We start from the raw sequence: 15,971 nt of genomic DNA, 5'->3' as shown, positions 1-15,971 counted from the left end.
GGACCTGGTGTTTACCTCTATGGATGTTGGTGATCTGACACTAAGTAAAAGCGAAACGAAAGAAGTGCCATGGTCAGATCACTTCCTGGTGCAACTGGACTTCTCTGCGACCCATCCCCTCTGCAGGGAGGTGGGACCGATTCGGATGGTCCGCCCCCACCACTTAATGGATCCAAATGGTTTCCAGAGAGTGGTAGGGGATGCTTTATCCCATGTTGATGGCCTTTCAGCCGATTCCCTGGTGGCCCGCTGGAATGTGGAGTTAACCAGGGCTATTGACTGTTTGGCTCCAAAGCGCCCACTCTGATTGCATGGAGCCCGGAGAGCCCTGTGGTTTTCCACGGATCTGAGGGCAATGAAACAATCATTGAGACGGCTAGAGCGCCGGTGGCGGATAACTCATTCCGAATCTTACCGGACACAGGTTAGAGCTCAACATCGAGCCTACCAAGTGGCGATAGCGACGGCGAAGAAGACTTTCTTCGCTGCCTCTATTGCATCTGCAGAAAACAGCAGCAGGAGACTTTTTCAGGTGGTTCACAATTTAGCGGAACCACCTGCAACATCGGGGCCCAGTACGGGCCACATGATCTCCTGCAATGATTTTGCAAAGTTTTTTGCAGATAAAATCGCTCAGATTCGGGAAGAAGTAGACTCCACCGTGGGAGCAGGGCCGGGGCGGGAGAGTGCTAGAGTCCTGTCTAGTCAAGTTGTGTGGGATCAATTCCAATCTGTTACCTCCGAGGATGTGGACAGGCTGCTTGGACGAGTGAAGCCAACCACCTGTCTCCTGGATCCTTGCTCATCCTGGCTTATAAAAGCTAGCCGGGAAGGACTGGGCGATGGGCTTCGTGGGGTGGTGAGTGCTTCCCTCCGTGAGGGAGCCTTCCCAGACCCGCTGAAAGAGGCGGTTATTAAACCACTTCTTAAAAAACCATCTTTAGATGCGGCCACGATGGCCAATTATCGCCCAGTCTCAAATCTTCCATTCTTGGGCAAGGTAATTGAGCGAGTGGTTGCTGAACAACTCCAGGCACGCCTGGAAGAAGCGGACCATTTGGATCCCTTCCAGTCAGGATTCAGGCCTCATCATGGGACTGAAACTGCCTTGGTCGCACTGGTTGATGATCTCCGGCGGGCTAGGGACAAAGGTGAGAGCTGTTTCCTAGTTCTGCTGGATCTCTCAGCGGCGTTTGATACCATCGACCATAACATCCTTCTGGACCGTCTTGAGGGGCTGGGAGCTGGGGGGACTGTCATACAGTGGTTCCGCTCCTTCCTCCTGGGCCGTGTTCAGAAAGTGGTGGTGGGGGATGAGTGTTCAGACCCCTGGGCTCTCACTTGTGGGGTGCCTCAGGGTTCTGTCCTCTCCCCCATGCTTTTCAACATTTACATGCAGCCACTGGGAGAGATCATCAGGAGGTTTGGGCCGGGTGTTCATCAGTATGCGGATGATACCCAGCTCTACCTCTCCTTTAAATCAGAACCAGTGAAGGCGGTGAAGGTCCTGTGTGAGTGCCTGGAGGCGGTTGGAGGTTGGATGGCGGCTAACACATTGAGGTTGAATCCTGACAAGACAGAAGTACTGTTTCTGGGGGACAGGAGGCGGGCAGGTGTGGAGGATTCCCTGGTCCTGAATGGGGTAACTGTGCCCCTGTAGGACCAGGTGCGCAGCCTGGGAGTCATTTTGGACTCACAGCTTTCCATGGAGGCACAGGTCAAATCTGTATCCAAGGCAGCTGTTTACCAGCTCCACCTGGTACATAGGCTGAGACCCTATCTGCCTGCAGACTGTCTCGCCGGAGTGGTACATGCTCTGGTTATCTCCCGCTTGGACTACTGCAATGCGCTCTATGTGGGGCTACCTTTGAAGGTGACCCGGAAACTACAACTAATCCAGAATGCGGCAGCTAGACTGGTGACTGGGAGTGGCTGCCGAGACCATATAACACCGGACTTGAAAGACCTACATTGGCTCCCAGTACGTTTCTGAGCACAATTCAAAGTGTTGGTGCTGACCTTTAAAGCCCTAAACGGCCTTGGTCCAGTATATCTGAAGGAGCGTCTCCTCCCCCATCATTCTGCCCGGACACTGAGGTCCAGCTCCGAGGGCCTTCTGGCAGTTCCCTCACTGCGAGAGGCCAAGTTACAGGGAACAAGGCAGAGGGCCTTCTCGGTAGTGGCACCCTCCCTGTGGAACGCCCTCCCATCAGATGTCAAAGCGATAAACATCTACCTGACATTCAGAAGACATCTGAAGGCAGCCCTGTTCAGGGAAGTTTTTAATATGTGACATTTTAGTGTATCTTTCATCTTTGTTGGAAGCCGCCCAGAGTGGCTGGGGAAACCCAGCCAGATGGGCGGGGTATAAATAATAAATTATTATTATTATTATTATTATTATTATTATTATTATTATTATTATTATTACAGCAGTCCTGATTGGAGACCCTGACACTGTTGGCTGTCACCTTGTGTGCCTCCTTCCGGCAACTCCTGGAGCTAAGCTGGTGCCAAACGTCTTTCTCTGCGTTCCTTTGGAGCACATCAGTGAGGCTTGTCATCTGGGCAACCCAGGACCTCCAGACACGCTGCCCAGGCTTGCGCCCCAATGAGATCACTTTGGTGCTGCTGTTGTAAACAAGATCTGCCCCTCTTCCCTTATGGGGTATCCAAGAGCCCATAGAGAGTCCTTACGTAGGTTCCCTATTGCTAGGAGAAAATAACAGAGGCCAACCAGAGAATATTGAGAAGCAAAGCAGCTAGTAAGCCTGATCTTTATTAAAGCTGTTGCAACAGGGTGCTCCCCTCACATACAGGAGGACGGAGGAGGACCCAGAACAAAGGTGTGCTTGCCCTTATATAGACATTTTTAATTCCCTGCCCCAGAGCTCAAGACCACCCCCCACAAACCTCATACCTACATCACAGAACAGGTGGTCTACGACAGAAGTTTGAATGTTGTTGATTTTCCTGTCTGCCAGGTTTTCTGATATTGCCTTATCTGATTGCCTTTCCTGGTAGTCTGCCCATTCCTTTGAGATGGTGATTACCCAGTTCCTGAGACAATGGGAAGGTTCCCTCACCCCCTCCCTCCTTGCAGAGAAAACATTTGGTCAGTTTGGGACTCAAAATTGTTTCAGGACGGTCCTCCCGTGCTGCTCCAGACATGTGGTCCACACACCCATGTATGTGCCTGGTTGGTACATTTGTGAACATTTATTATATTTATAAGACCTTAATTTTTTTATTACACTGCAATCACAGCAGACAATGGAGAGACCCTCCATTGTCTCTCAAGACAGACAGATGCTGACAACAACATCCATAGGTTCTTAATTTGTTGGCCCATTATGGCCTCCAGGCATAGGCGCCGACTCCATGGGGCTTGAGGGGGCCCGAGCCCCCTCAAAAATTCATTTGGGGGGGGCTCCGCCCCCCAATAATCTTGGGCGCCCCTCCAGCAGAGCGCCATCGCCGCCCCTCCCCCAGCCCAAAATGCACAGGGTCGGGCTGCATGCCTCCTGCCCTCCCTCCCGAGCAAAAGCTCCACCCAATTTCCTTCGGAGCTGATTAATAGGCGCAGCACGCTCTCCCCTATTCGCTCACGAGGAGGCGCCGCCACTTTATTTGCATATTCATGAGCTTATTTATTATTCATGAGCTTTCCCGCCCCCCCCCCCATATTTTTTATAAGTCCGCGTTCCTGCCTCCAGGCAACCAGATCAGCTCATTACACACATCATATTATATATTTTTATTATCTAGGTTGTTCAACAAAATTTAAATACCGCTTAATTGACAGAAAGAAAAAGTCTCTAGGCAGTTTACATAAAATATCTGTAAGAGGGAAGCAAAAAAACCAACAGACTTAAAAGAATAATAATATTAGCTATACAATAAGAACATACATTCATAAAGAAGACTGGAAAATGTTTATTGAGTATATGGAAAATAGTTGTGTACGGCAGCATTAAGATAAATTCAACAGAGTAAATGATTCTTTATGGATATAATAGTGGAAAATTGATTTGAATGATTATTGTAAAATATGCAGGGATGTAAGATATGTAAAATGAACCATCGAAAGAGAAGAAGGGAAGTCATTGGATATTTCCAGGTTTGCAAAATGTTTAATTGAAATTGTAAAACAAAAAAGATTATACAGTGGTACCCCGCAAGACGAACGCCTCGCAAGACGGAAAACCCGCTAGACGAAAGGGTTTTCCGTTTTGGAGGCGCTTCGCAAAACGAATTTCCCTATGGGCTTGCTTCGCAAGACGACAGCCCATAGGGAAATATCCGGGACAGCGGGGAAGTGCAGCGCGTCTTCCCCACTGTCCTCGGACCTCCTCCGAAGCCGGGCGGCGGGGCGGGAACACCTCCCGCCACCGCCCGGCTTTGGAACGGTGCTCCAAAGCCGGGCGGGGGGGAGGGAACACCTTCTGAAGGCGGGCGAGGGGCGAAAGTCTTTGCTCCCCCCTGCCTGCCTGTCCCGGAGGGCTTTTGAAGGCAGGCGGGGGGAGCAAAGACTTTCGCCCCCCGCCCGCCTTCAGAAGAGGTCCAGGACCTCTTCTGAAGGCTGGCGGGGGGCGAAAGTCTTTGTCCCCCCTGCCTGCCTTCCCAGGGGCTTTTAAATTGCCCCGGACAGCGGAGAAGTCCTCCGCTGTCCCGGGGTGATTTTAAAATGCCGCCCGCCAGCATTTTAAGATCGCCCGGACAGCGGAGAAGTCCTCCGCTGTCCCGGGTTTTCTTAAAATGCTGGGGGTGGGAAGAAAAGCCCTTGTCCCCCCCCCCCCCCAGCCTTCAGAAGAGGTCCGGGAACAGACTGTCCCCGGACCTGGTCTGAAGGCGGTTTCCCTAGGAACGCATTAATTGATTTTCAATGCATTCCTATGGGAAACCGTGCATCGCAAGACGAAAAACTCGCAAGACGAAGAGACTTGCGGAACGAATTAATTTCGTCTTGCGAGGCACCACTGTAATAAGAATTATTATAAACAATGAATAATAATAATAATATCAAAACAGATAAACAGGGTTGTTGTTGTTTTAAACGGAACCGAAAAGGCATGATGAAATTACATTTCTGATTAAGGCTTGCCTAAACAAAAACTAGGATGCGGGTGGCGCTGTGGTCTAAACCACAGAATCTAGGGCCTGCCGATCAGAAGGTCGGCGGTTCGAATCCCTGCAACGTGGTTAGCTCCCGTTGCTGTGTCCCAGCTCCTGCCAACCTAGCAGTTCAAAAGCATGTCAAAGTGCAAGTAGATAAATAGGTTCCACTCCGGCGGGAAGGTAAACGGCGTTTCCGTGCGCTGCTCTGGTTCGCCAGAAGCGGCTTAGTCATGCTGGCCACATGACCCAGAAGCTGTACGCAGGCTCCCTCGGCCAATAAAGCGAGATGAGCGCCGCAACCCCAGAGTCGGCCACGACTGGACCTAACGGTCAGGGGTGCCTTTACCTTTACCTTAAACAAAAACTATATTTAAAAAGCTGACACCACTAATAATGCAAGCAAAGAGTTTCAGATAAATGGGTGCTGACACACTAAGATATCAATTCCTCGCACAACAAACATTGCAGAACAAACAAGCATTTGCAAAATTCCCCAAAAAAGAAAAAGAGAGTTGTTGGTTTAATCATCATCATCATCATCATCATCATCAGATAGCGCTTTGATTCCAAACCAATGCGCATGCCGTACTACAATTCCCAGAAGCCCTTGCCTTCCAAGGGGCCGGGAGGCGCGGGGACTACAATTCCCAGCATGCCCTGGCCTTTCCTGCTGGCGGGCTCCCTCCCTTGCCTTTGCCCAGCTTCGGAGCACAAAGGCAGGTAGCGGGGAAGCGCTGGAGATGCAAAGGGGGTCCTGCCTGCTCTGGATGGGTCCTGGCGCCGGTGAGTTGCAGCTGGAAGGGGAGGAACGGGGGGGCGAGGAGAATTGCAAGCTCTTGTCCCAGGTTGCCAGCTTCTTCGATCAGCCTCTGCTCCTGTGCTCCTGCTGCAGCAGCAGTCTGGGGCTGCTGGAAGTTGACTGCGTTTTATTTCCCCGGCGTGGAAAGCTTCGCTTGCTGATTTCTGAAGACCAGCCTGCTTTTAAAAGGCAGAAAAGCAAGCCAGGACATTCCTCCGTCCGTATCTGGCTGGGCCTTAACTTGGAAAAGAGGGAGATGTTTTAATCTGTTCCAGCAAAACAAGGTGCACGCAAAATTTGGAGGTGGCATAGAAACCCAGCTGGTTGGTTTTTTTTTTTAATTAACTTTTTATTGGATTTTATAAACAAGGATCATAAGAATAATAAGCGGTATAACTGAAAAGACCAAGTCTCTGAATGTCATTTGTACATCGCAAAAATAGCACGATAAATTTGCAAGAATATCTGCAACGCATGATTCATTATTAGTGGTCAATGTACAAGTTATTGGTTTAAATCAGGCATCCCCAAACTTGGCCCTCCAGATGTTTTGGGACTACAGTTCCCATCATCCCTGACCACTGGTCCTGTTAGCTAGGGATCATGGGAGTTGTAGTCCCAAAACGTCTGGAGGGCCGAGTTGGGGGATGCCTGGTTTAAATAAACCAAGTGGAGTGGATTAATTAAAAACAGTAAGTGGAAACAGGATAAAACTGCTTGGCTCTGTTTTGTTTAAAGCTTGTAAACCCAGCTGTTTTTAAGGTGCCACGAGAAAGTATGAATTCTTTTTTTTCCAATTTCCAATTCCAATGTATGGTTGTATATTGCTGTAATAGACTGTAATATACAGTTCTTACAGAACCATTTATAAATGTGGCAGCTGATTAAGTCATACTTAATACATCCATAATTCACTGTTTTCATGAAGATGTAGAGGACTGGGCTTTTGATTCTCTCTCACACCCTGCCCCGAAATCAAATATCACTTTGAGCTTTGCAAAATACTTTTTGAGAGATTCAGGTTTCACAAATAGGGAGAGAGGGCTGTTGGACTGCGGTTCTGCTCGTGGGCTTCCCATTGCGTTTCCAGGTCGGCCACTGTGAGAACAGGATGCGGCCTGATCCAGTAAAGAGATTTTTATGTTTGTATATTCTTAATCCATAAAATGCAGCTCAGTTCCCCCAAGCCGCAAATAACAGAAATCTCTTTTTTAAAGATCCCTCACAGTACCGAATGACGTCCTCCGTTGAACTTGGATCCCCCCCTTTTTCCGAAGGGAGAGGAGAAAATACTCTGGTGGAGTCAGCTCAGGTAGGGAATTTTTTGGATGAGGATGGGGAAAACCATGAAGTTGGCCAGTGCCTCTGCAGAGCTCCATCCTTATTTCAGAAATAATAATAATAATAATTATTTATTTATTTATACCCCGCCCACCTGGCTGGGTTTCCCCAGCCACTCTGGGCGGCTTCCAACAAAACACTAAAATACAATAACCTATTAAACATTAAAGCTTCCCTAAACAGGGCTGCCTTCAGATGTCATTATATATCGTGATATAGGATTATATCGCACATGTTTAGCTGCTGATCTGTCACAATGTTGGAAACCAGATGATCGCCCAGCCCTACCGTTTGACTCTTCACAGTTCCATCCTGTCATCGTGATATATTGGTATATCACGAAGTTCAGCTGGTGATGTGTGTTGAAAACCAGATATTGCCCAGCCCCACTCCCAGGGTTCTTGTGGGGAAGCAGTGCGCCTTTAAATGTATGATGCTTACACAGACTGACTTCAACACTGATGACGGGATAGTATTTTCCTGAGGGCAAAATAAGGGCTTGGATGGCTCAGGGCAGGCTAAATGGGCCACACAGCTCTGTCCTGCAACGACTTGCCAAGACTCCTTGGCCTCTGCCCACTGAAGCACCTTGTCTCACTGCTTGACACTAGGGCTGGCGCTGAACGAAAACAGGAAAGGCTGGGAGAGAGAAGAGGGGAGGGAAGAAAGAGAGGAAGGCGCATAAATTTACAGAGGGTGCCTTCTAAGCAAAGTACTTTTATGGTCAGCTAAGCGTAGAATGCAAGCGTGGCGCTGGGGTCTAAACCACAGAGCCTTGGGCTTGCTGATCAGAAGGTTGGCGGTTCGAATCCCCGCAACAGGGCGAGCTCCCGTTGCTCGGTCCTTGCTCCTGCCAACCTAGCAGTTCAAAAGCATGACAGAGTGCAAGTAGATAAATAGGTACCGCTCTGGCAGGAAGGTAAACGGCGTTTCCGTGCACTGCTCTGCTGGCCACATGACCCGGAAGCTGTACTCCGGTTCCCTCGGCCAGTAAAGCGAGATGAGCGCCGCAACCCCAGAGTTGTCTGTGACTGAACCTAACGGTCATGGGTCCCTTTACCTTTACCTTTAAGTGTAGAATGTGGCACACGTCATTTGGGCACCGTCTGCACTATGCATTTAAAGCTGTATCATACCACTTTAAACTGTTATGCCTTCTCCAAAGGATCCTGGGAACTCTACTTTGTTAAGGACGTAGACAGCTGCAAGGAGACCCCAGTTCCCTTCACAGAGCTGCGCTTCCCAGACTGGTTTAACACGCAACCCCAGGATACTCTGGGAACTGCTGATCTGTGAGGAAAATAAGTGTCTCCTGTGACATGGGTGGTGCTGTGGTCTAAACCACAGAGCCTAGGGCTTGCCGATCAGAAGGTTGGCAGTTTGAATCCCCGTGACAGGGTGAGCTCCCGTTGCTCGGTCCCTGCTCCTGCCAACCTAGCAGTTCGAAAGCACGTCAAAGTGCAAGTAGGTAAATAGGTACCTCTCCGGTGGGAAGGTAAACGGCGTTTCTGTGCGCTGCTCTGGCTCGCCAGAAGCGGCTTAGTCATGCTGGCCACATGACCTGGAAAAACTGTCTGCGGACAAATGCCAGCTCCCTCGGCCTATAGAGCAAGATAATAATAATAATTTATTATTATACCCCTCCCATCTGGCTGAGTTTCCCCAGCCACTCTGGGCAGCTCCCAATCAAGTGTTAAAAACAGTACAGCGCAAGATGAGTGCGCAACTCCAGAGTCATCCACAACTGGACCTAACCTTTACCTTTAATAATTCAAGTTGCCATGAAGCTCACAGGTTGACCTGGTGCCCGTCCTTGCCTCTCAGCCATTTAACCTACCACACAGGGTTGTTTTGAGGAAGAATTGGGAAGCGGGGGAAGCGTGTCTGCCACCTCGGGTCCCTCAGATTTTGCTTTGTTCTTGCAGGGCCTGTTGACCTTTGAAGACGTGGCCGTATATTTCACGGAAGGGCAGGCGGCTCTGCTGAACCCGGTCCAAAGGGCCTTGTACCGAGAGGTCATGCTGGAGAATTATGGGAATGTGTCCTCGCTGGGTAAGGAAGGTGGCTGTGCCTTGATAAACTCTTAAAATGGAAAGCGTAACCAAGGTTGTAGAGCAGCCTTGGCCTACCATATCGCTGGACTACAACTTCCATCATCCCTGACCATTCGCCACGCTAGCTGGGACTGATGAGAGCTATAGTCCAAACCATCTGAAGGGCACCGGGTTGGGGAAGACTGGTGTATAGGGTAATCCTTGTGGTCTGCCTAAGAATGTAAATGCATTTTCTGAATTGTTTTGGTGTTGGACAGCCAAACGTTCATTCTGAAATTATGGCTAAACATTCATTCATCCTGAAATGATGGCTGAAAGCGAAGGAAAATGTCTTACGCTCAGTGTTGTCTGGCAGAAGCTCTCCAGTATTTCAGGCAATATTTCAGCTCTCCAGAGGCCCTGATCTCGCCCAGCCTTAAGTGGAGATGTTGGGGATTGAACCTGTGACCTTCTGCATGCAAAGCAGATGCTGTTCCATTGAGCTAAGGGCCTCCCCTATAAGAGTGTATGAGGTTTTTTCTTATTAAGCGTCAAGTAGGCATATACAGAGGGGACACGCTGTGGGTTAAACCACAGAGCCTAGGACTTGCCGACCAGAAGGTTGGCGGTTTGAATCTCCGCAACGGGGTGAGCTCCCGTTGCTCGGTCCCTGCTCCTGCCAACCTAGCAGTTCGAAAGCACCTCAAAGTGCAAGTAGATGAATAGGTACTGCTCCGACGGGAAGGTAAACGGCATTTTCGTGCGCTGCTCTGGTTCGCCAGAAGCGGCTTAGTCATGCTGGCCACATGACCCGGAAGCTGTACGCCGGCTCTCTCGGCCCATAAAGCGAGATGAGCGCCGCAACCCCAGAGTCGGCCACGACTGGACCTAATGGTCAGGGGTCCCTATACGTTTAGGCATATACAAAGTTTTTATACGTAGACTATATCAGCAAAGTTGACTCAGTATAAACTCATTTTCTATAACTTGGAGTTAAACCTCAGTAAAGAAGAAAAGAAAAGAAGTAATGAAAGGAAATAAAGGAAGGGAGAAAGGGGAGAAAATAGTATATTTGTGTAAGCTTCCTTTTCTGCTCCTGTTGTTTTATTTAATAGAAAGAGTGAATTGCATAAAAATTAAAATTTGCAGCCAGGCAAAATGAAAGATTGAAATGGTTACATAGGCTTAGTCTTGTTAAGTTTATGCATACATATATATATATTTGCGGAGATTCGAACTGCCAACCTTCTGATCGGCAAGTCCTAGGCTCTGTGGTTTAACCCACAGCGCCACCCATGTCCCCTCTGTATAAGCCTACTTGGCGCTTAATAAGAAAAAAAAATCATACGCTCTATATGTATAAAACCCAGTCGGCCAATTGTGACCTTGATTTCCCCCCTCGTTCTTTCCCAAGAAGGATTTCCAGTCCTCAAGCCTGACCTCATCTCCCGGCTAGAGCAAGGGGAAGACATGTGGGTGCCTGATTCTCAGGGGATGGATGAAACTGTGATCTCCAACACACACACAGGTAAGGGGCTTGGGATAAGTTGGGGATTCCGACCCCCTGCCCTCAACAATTAGCAGTTGCCTGAAACGGTTTCATTTCCTCTCCCTCCCCTTGCAACTGCCTGAGAGTGTGACCACATCTACTTCGATTGGGAAAGGGAGGACCCACCAATTTTGCTTCTCTTCTCATTTTCCTGATATTCAATTTCGTTCTCCACATTCCTGCAGCAAATCTGCCAATTTTGTTTCTTTAAAAAAAACCCTCTTGGAAATTATTTCTCCTAATAAGACACACATTTGCCCACCGTTTTGACCAACGTACCCATTTTTGCTAGCCACTGTGTTGCATTTTGGGATGCTATTTTCGCAGACATATTATTATGCCCACGTTTACCTCATATATTCCTTTTTCTAAACGTCAGTGGGAGAACTGCATCATGAAATTTGGACAAGTGTGCATTTCAAAGGGTGGCGCATCTGTGTCCTCATACTGTCTCGGGAAGGATAAATTTGGCTTTAAATGGGAACAGAATGGGATTTCTGCCCCATCCTTAAAAGGGATTCCAGGCCTCTGTGGAGCATTTGTGGGGTGCCCCATGGAACACGAGTGGGAAGACCCTCTAGCGAAGGGCTGTATTCCCTTGTGGCAGCCTTCTGGGGGCCTCATGCCAGTGGAGGGTGTGGCCAGGGACAAAGTGGGTGGAGCCAAAGTTAAAAGTGGGCGGGCCAACAGACGTCCAGCTACGTTCCATACAAGACATCTTTCCATCCTCTATTCAGGCGAGCAAAAGGCATTACAGTGGAGCAACGTCATAAGCACATTTAACATACACGAATTCAACCCCATGTGCCTGTCGAAACAAGGCGTGGGCGACTGTCAGAGCCAAGTGTGGGCAGTTCCACCTAGTGAGCCGTCTTGGGGTGAGCGCGAGTGCGATTTCCTGGCTGAGCACGCCGTCCTTCAAGGACAGTATTCATCATATCCCATGGCCCCTAAACGCAAGCTAGCTGCCTGCAGGTCACCCGGAGGGCAGCGCAAGAAGCAGCGATCTGTTCCGACGCTGGAGGAGAAAGTGGCCGTGTTGGATTTATTGAGGACCGGCATGTCCGTCTCCAAAGTGGCCCGCGTATACGGCCGCAATGAATCCAGCATCCGTGCCATTAAAGTTCGAGAGAGAGAAATCCGTCAAGCCGTGGCCTCCGGTGCTCCCATAACGGCTAAGGTGACGAGCCAAGTTCGCGATCAGACTTTGGTGAAGGCGGAAAAGGCCTTGTACCTGTGGCTGGAAGACATGAACGGCCAAGGCCTTCCCGTCGACGGCAACATGATGCGAGAAAAAGCTCTTGACCTGTACACGCTGTTCAAGCCTCTTACCGACGAAGGGCGGCCTTGTGACGAGAAGGAGTTCAAAGCCAGCCAAGGTTGGCTCAACAGCTTCAGGAACCGCTTCAACCTGAAAAACGGGCACAGCCCTGGCGAGGCTGCACCCACCAACAAACAAGCAGCGAAACCCTACTCCAAACAGTTAAAGAAGCTGATAGAAGAAAAGGGATATCTCCCGGAACAAGTTTTCAACGCTGGCGAGACAGGGCTCTTCTGGAAGAAAATGCCCAGCCGCACGTACATTTCGAAAGCAGAAAGACAGGCGGCCCAAGACCGTGTGATGTTGTTGTTTTGTTGCAACGCGGCCGGGCATTTAATAAAGCCCGGCCTGCTCTGTGGGTCTGCAAATCCTCGTGCCCTCAAAGGCAAGGACAAACACCTCCTGCCTGTGTTCTGGCAGTCGGGCAAAAAGGCTTGGGTGACGGCAGCAATATTCCTGGATTGGTTCCACCGATGCTTCGTTCCGGAGGTCAAGCGGTACCTCGAAGAGAAAGGAATTGACTTTAAGGTGTTGCTGATTGTCGACGATGCTCCTGGCCACCCCGAGGGAGTCCGGTTTGCGCATAGCGACGTCGAAGTTGTCTTTCTGCCCCAAAGCGCCACCTCCGCCATCCAGCCTCTCGACCAAGGCGTAGTTCGCTGCTTCAAGGCCAAGTACACGAGTCTTTTGTTCTCGCGGGTCTGCAACGCTCTGGACGCCGATCCCAGCCTCAACGCGGCCGGGCGTTGGAAGTCCTTCAACATCGCCGATTGCATCGCTTACGTCAAACAAGCCATGGATGCGATCGAGCCGGAAACGGTCAACGCGTGTTGGCGAAACCTGTGGAAGAAATGTGTGAATGATTTCAGGGGTTTCCCAACCATTCACCACGAAGTGGAACACATCATTCGGGTGGCCAGGCAATTGGGCGGCGATGGCTTCAGGGACATCCTTGAGGAAGAAATAGAAGAATTAATCGAGGGCCATAGAGGAACGACGGCTAGCGAAGAACCCGAGGACCTGATAAAATCGGAAGAGGAAGAAGATGACAACGAGCAGGAAGAGCCGGCAAGTTGGAACCTTCCCAAATTTGCCGAGGTGTTTCAAGCGGCAAAGCACTTGAATGATTTGATTTCGGAATACGATCCCTCCATGGAGCAGAGCCTCAAAGTCACACGTGGCATCGCCGAAGCTTTGAGGCCGTACCGAGAAATGTTTGAGCAGCTGAAGAGGCAGCAGCGGCAGTTGCCGGTCGCCATGTTGTCCTCGAAAAAACAACTGGCAGCGGATGAGCCCTCGCAAACGACTCCTCGAGCGGACACAGAGCCAGCCGCCTTGTGTGCGTCTCATTCTCCATCACGCAAGCCTGGACCGTTTTCTGCCGGATTAGCATTAGACCCTTGTGACCCCTCAGCAGTGATGTCAGGAGAACAGAAAGACAAATCGCCCGAGTGTGTACAGCGGTCCTCTTCATTCTTTCATCCTCATCGTATACAGGTGTGTACCGCAGTGTGCTTTATGGGCAGTTTAAGGGATTTTCAAGGGTAATTTTGACTATACGAAATTTTTGCCTTAGGCGCCGAGTCCGGAGCCTAATCCCCGTGTTAGATGCGATTTCATGGTATTATAGCTTGAGGATACATGGGGCGAAGGCCCTCAAGGAGGATGTGGGGCAGGTTTATGATGGAGGGGGTGTAGCCTGGTGAAGCGCATGGGGGCTGGCTGGAGACAGGGGCCTGAAGGCCAGAGTTTTCCAACTTCTGGGTTAAAATCTTGCAATTACTATAGAGCTCCAGGTTCAAATCCCCACTCGGCTGTGATTCTGGGGCATTCACGCGTACTGAGCGATTCTGGGGCATTCACGCGTACTGCCTAAGCTGCCTCATGGGGTTGTTGTGAGGAGAAAATTGAGAGGTGGGGGGGAAAGTATGTACCATGCCCTGAGTCTTCTGCAGAGAAGGCAAGGTGTCCCCATAATGAACAAATAAATGCTATGCTCACCAAAATGCACGTTTCTTTTGTATTTGTTTGCAGTGGCTCGGCTCCTCCGATAAGATCAAGGAGGTTCATGGGACTGTTTCCCTCCCCTTCTCTTCCTCCCTGACCCACCTGGCAATGTCTGCCGCCTCATGATGGCTTCTTTTTTTACCAAGAGATGGGCAGATCCTGCTCCTCAGCTAAGGCAAACCTTTTTACCCCTTCTCATTTGCCCACCCTTATCCCTCCACCCAAGGATGGCAGGGAATAATAATAATAATAATAAATTTTATTTATATCCCGCCCTCCCCAGCCGAAGCCGGGCTCAGGGCGGCTAACAACAATCAAATAATCAATCAAATAGTCACACAATCTAAAAATATTGGCTAATGGCTTGTTTATCATTGTACCAAATCTGAAGGGGTCTTAATGGTTTATATATGGTTTTCTTTTCTCCTTTCTGTGTCTCTTAGTACAGGTACCACCAACCTTTTTAGGGCCAGAGGGCGTATTTGGAATGCTCTGGTCACAAAATGGCTGCCGCCGGGGGCGTGCCTTGAGACAAAATGGTCACCACATATAAAAGAACGGGGGGGGGGGGGGATTTGAAACTGGACAAGGAAGCTCTGCCATCGGCTGCCCCATCAATGGGCATAATGTGCTTTTTACTGATCATAAAATCATAGAATTGTAGAGTTGAAAGGGACCCAAGGGTCATCTAGCCCAACCCCCTGCCATGCTCTGTTTGACATTCCGGTTGAGTTTCAGGGCACTTCCAGACAGCCACTATTTGGGGGTGGGATTCAGGCATGAGATTATGGTAGATCTGGAGCTCTGGTGCAATAAACCCTCCACTCCCAGCTTTACCCAAATTTCCATTTTGAATTGTCGTTTTCCTCTCAGTTTCCCTCCATCCCTGCTAATAATGAAAACAACGAGGGGGGAACTCTTTGTTTTTCTGTTCTGTTCAGAACAAGCGGGAGGCTGGGTGTCCAGTCATGGCATATGATAAAATGTGGGGGCCCATTTAATATTGGAGAGGCTAATGTGGATTTTTGAAGCGGTCTTTACTCAGCAGGCACCATAGGAGGTGTTGGCGGGCACACGTGGGCACCATGTTGGCGACCCTTGCCTTGTCCGTTTTCTGAGGTTGCTTCTGACAAGGAACAGCAGTGAATCCCCGTCTTATGTTTTTTGCTCTTTTCTCCTTTCAGGCGACTCCGAGAAGAGGCTTTCATGCCCGGAGTGCAGCCGACGTTTTGCTCGGAAATCATCTCTCGCCAGACACCAGAGAATCCACATAGGAGAGATACCTTACAACTGCTTGGAGAGTGGGAAGGGTTTCCCCTGGGAGACAGAACTCGGGAGCCGTCGGAGCGCCCGCCCAGAAGAGAAACCGTATAGGTGCCAGGAGTGTGGGAAACGTTTTGTTTACAAATCAAAACTCGTTGTGCATCGGAGGGCCCACACGGGAGAGAAACCCTACGACTGCGCGGCGTGCGGGAAAGGCTTCGCTTACAAGTCTTGCCTCGTGAGCCATCAGAGGCTCCACACCGGAGAGAAACCGTACGGATGTCCGGAGTGTGGGAAAAGCTTCGCTCAGCAGTCTGCTTTTGTGATACACCGGAGAATCCACACGGGAGAGAAGCCCTACAAATGCGCCGAGTGCTGCAAATCTTTCCCTCAGTTCTCCGACCTAGTGAACCACCGGAGGGTCCACACGGGAGAGAAGCCCTATAAATGCACCGAGTGTGGTAAATCTTTTGCCCAGTGCTCGGCCCTTGTGATCCACCACAGGGTCCACATCGGGGAGAAACCCTACACGTGCTTGGA

The 15,971-nt window shown here is 49.9% G+C and overlaps 1 protein-coding gene across 4 annotated transcripts; it reads left to right on the top strand.

Annotated features, from left to right (window-relative positions):
* The first annotated feature begins 4,562 nt into the window (after positions 1–4,562).
* On the top strand, positions 4,563–15,572 carry LOC308580417 (tigger transposable element-derived protein 1-like). 4 transcript variants are annotated; one of them, XM_081182003.1, is made up of 7 exons: positions 4,563–5,901; positions 7,135–7,229; positions 9,184–9,310; positions 10,709–10,819; positions 11,578–13,658; positions 14,196–14,343; positions 15,353–15,451. In XM_081182003.1, exons 1-6 carry the CDS (start codon positions 5,859–5,861, stop codon positions 14,292–14,294), a joined length of 2,556 nt encoding a protein of 851 aa, XP_081038129.1. In that variant the 5' UTR covers positions 4,563–5,858; the 3' UTR covers positions 14,295–14,343; positions 15,353–15,451. The 4 variants fall into 4 exon arrangements, with proteins under 4 accessions (XP_081038129.1, XP_081038128.1, XP_081038130.1 ...); XM_081182002.1 differs by having other exon boundaries at positions 5,015–5,901; positions 10,706–10,819; XM_081182005.1 differs by lacking the exon at positions 4,563–5,901 and adding an exon at positions 5,910–6,201 and having other exon boundaries at positions 10,706–10,819.
* Positions 15,573–15,971: the final 399 nt, after the last annotated feature.

The sequence above is a fragment of the Podarcis bocagei genome, assembly GCF_964188305.1.
Source record: "Podarcis bocagei genome assembly, chromosome: 2".
NCBI lineage: Eukaryota > Metazoa > Chordata > Lepidosauria > Squamata > Lacertidae > Podarcis > Podarcis bocagei.
Note: the sequence above shows the minus strand (reverse complement) of the source record. Positions and strands in the feature narration are given on the sequence as shown.

Bases quoted from the DNA above. Each gene is read 5' to 3' on its own strand.
- LOC308580417 (XM_081182002.1), top strand. From the start codon at position 5,859: ATGCAAAGGGGGTCCTGCCTGCTCTGGATGGGTCCTGGCGCCG. The intron at 5,902-7,134 runs GTGAGTTGCAGC...TCTTTTTTAAAG, and splicing joins CTGGATGGGTCCTGGCGCCG to ATCCCTCACAGTACCGAATG. The intron at 13,659-14,195 runs GTGTGTACCGCA...ATTTGTTTGCAG, and splicing joins TTCATCCTCATCGTATACAG to TGGCTCGGCTCCTCCGATAA.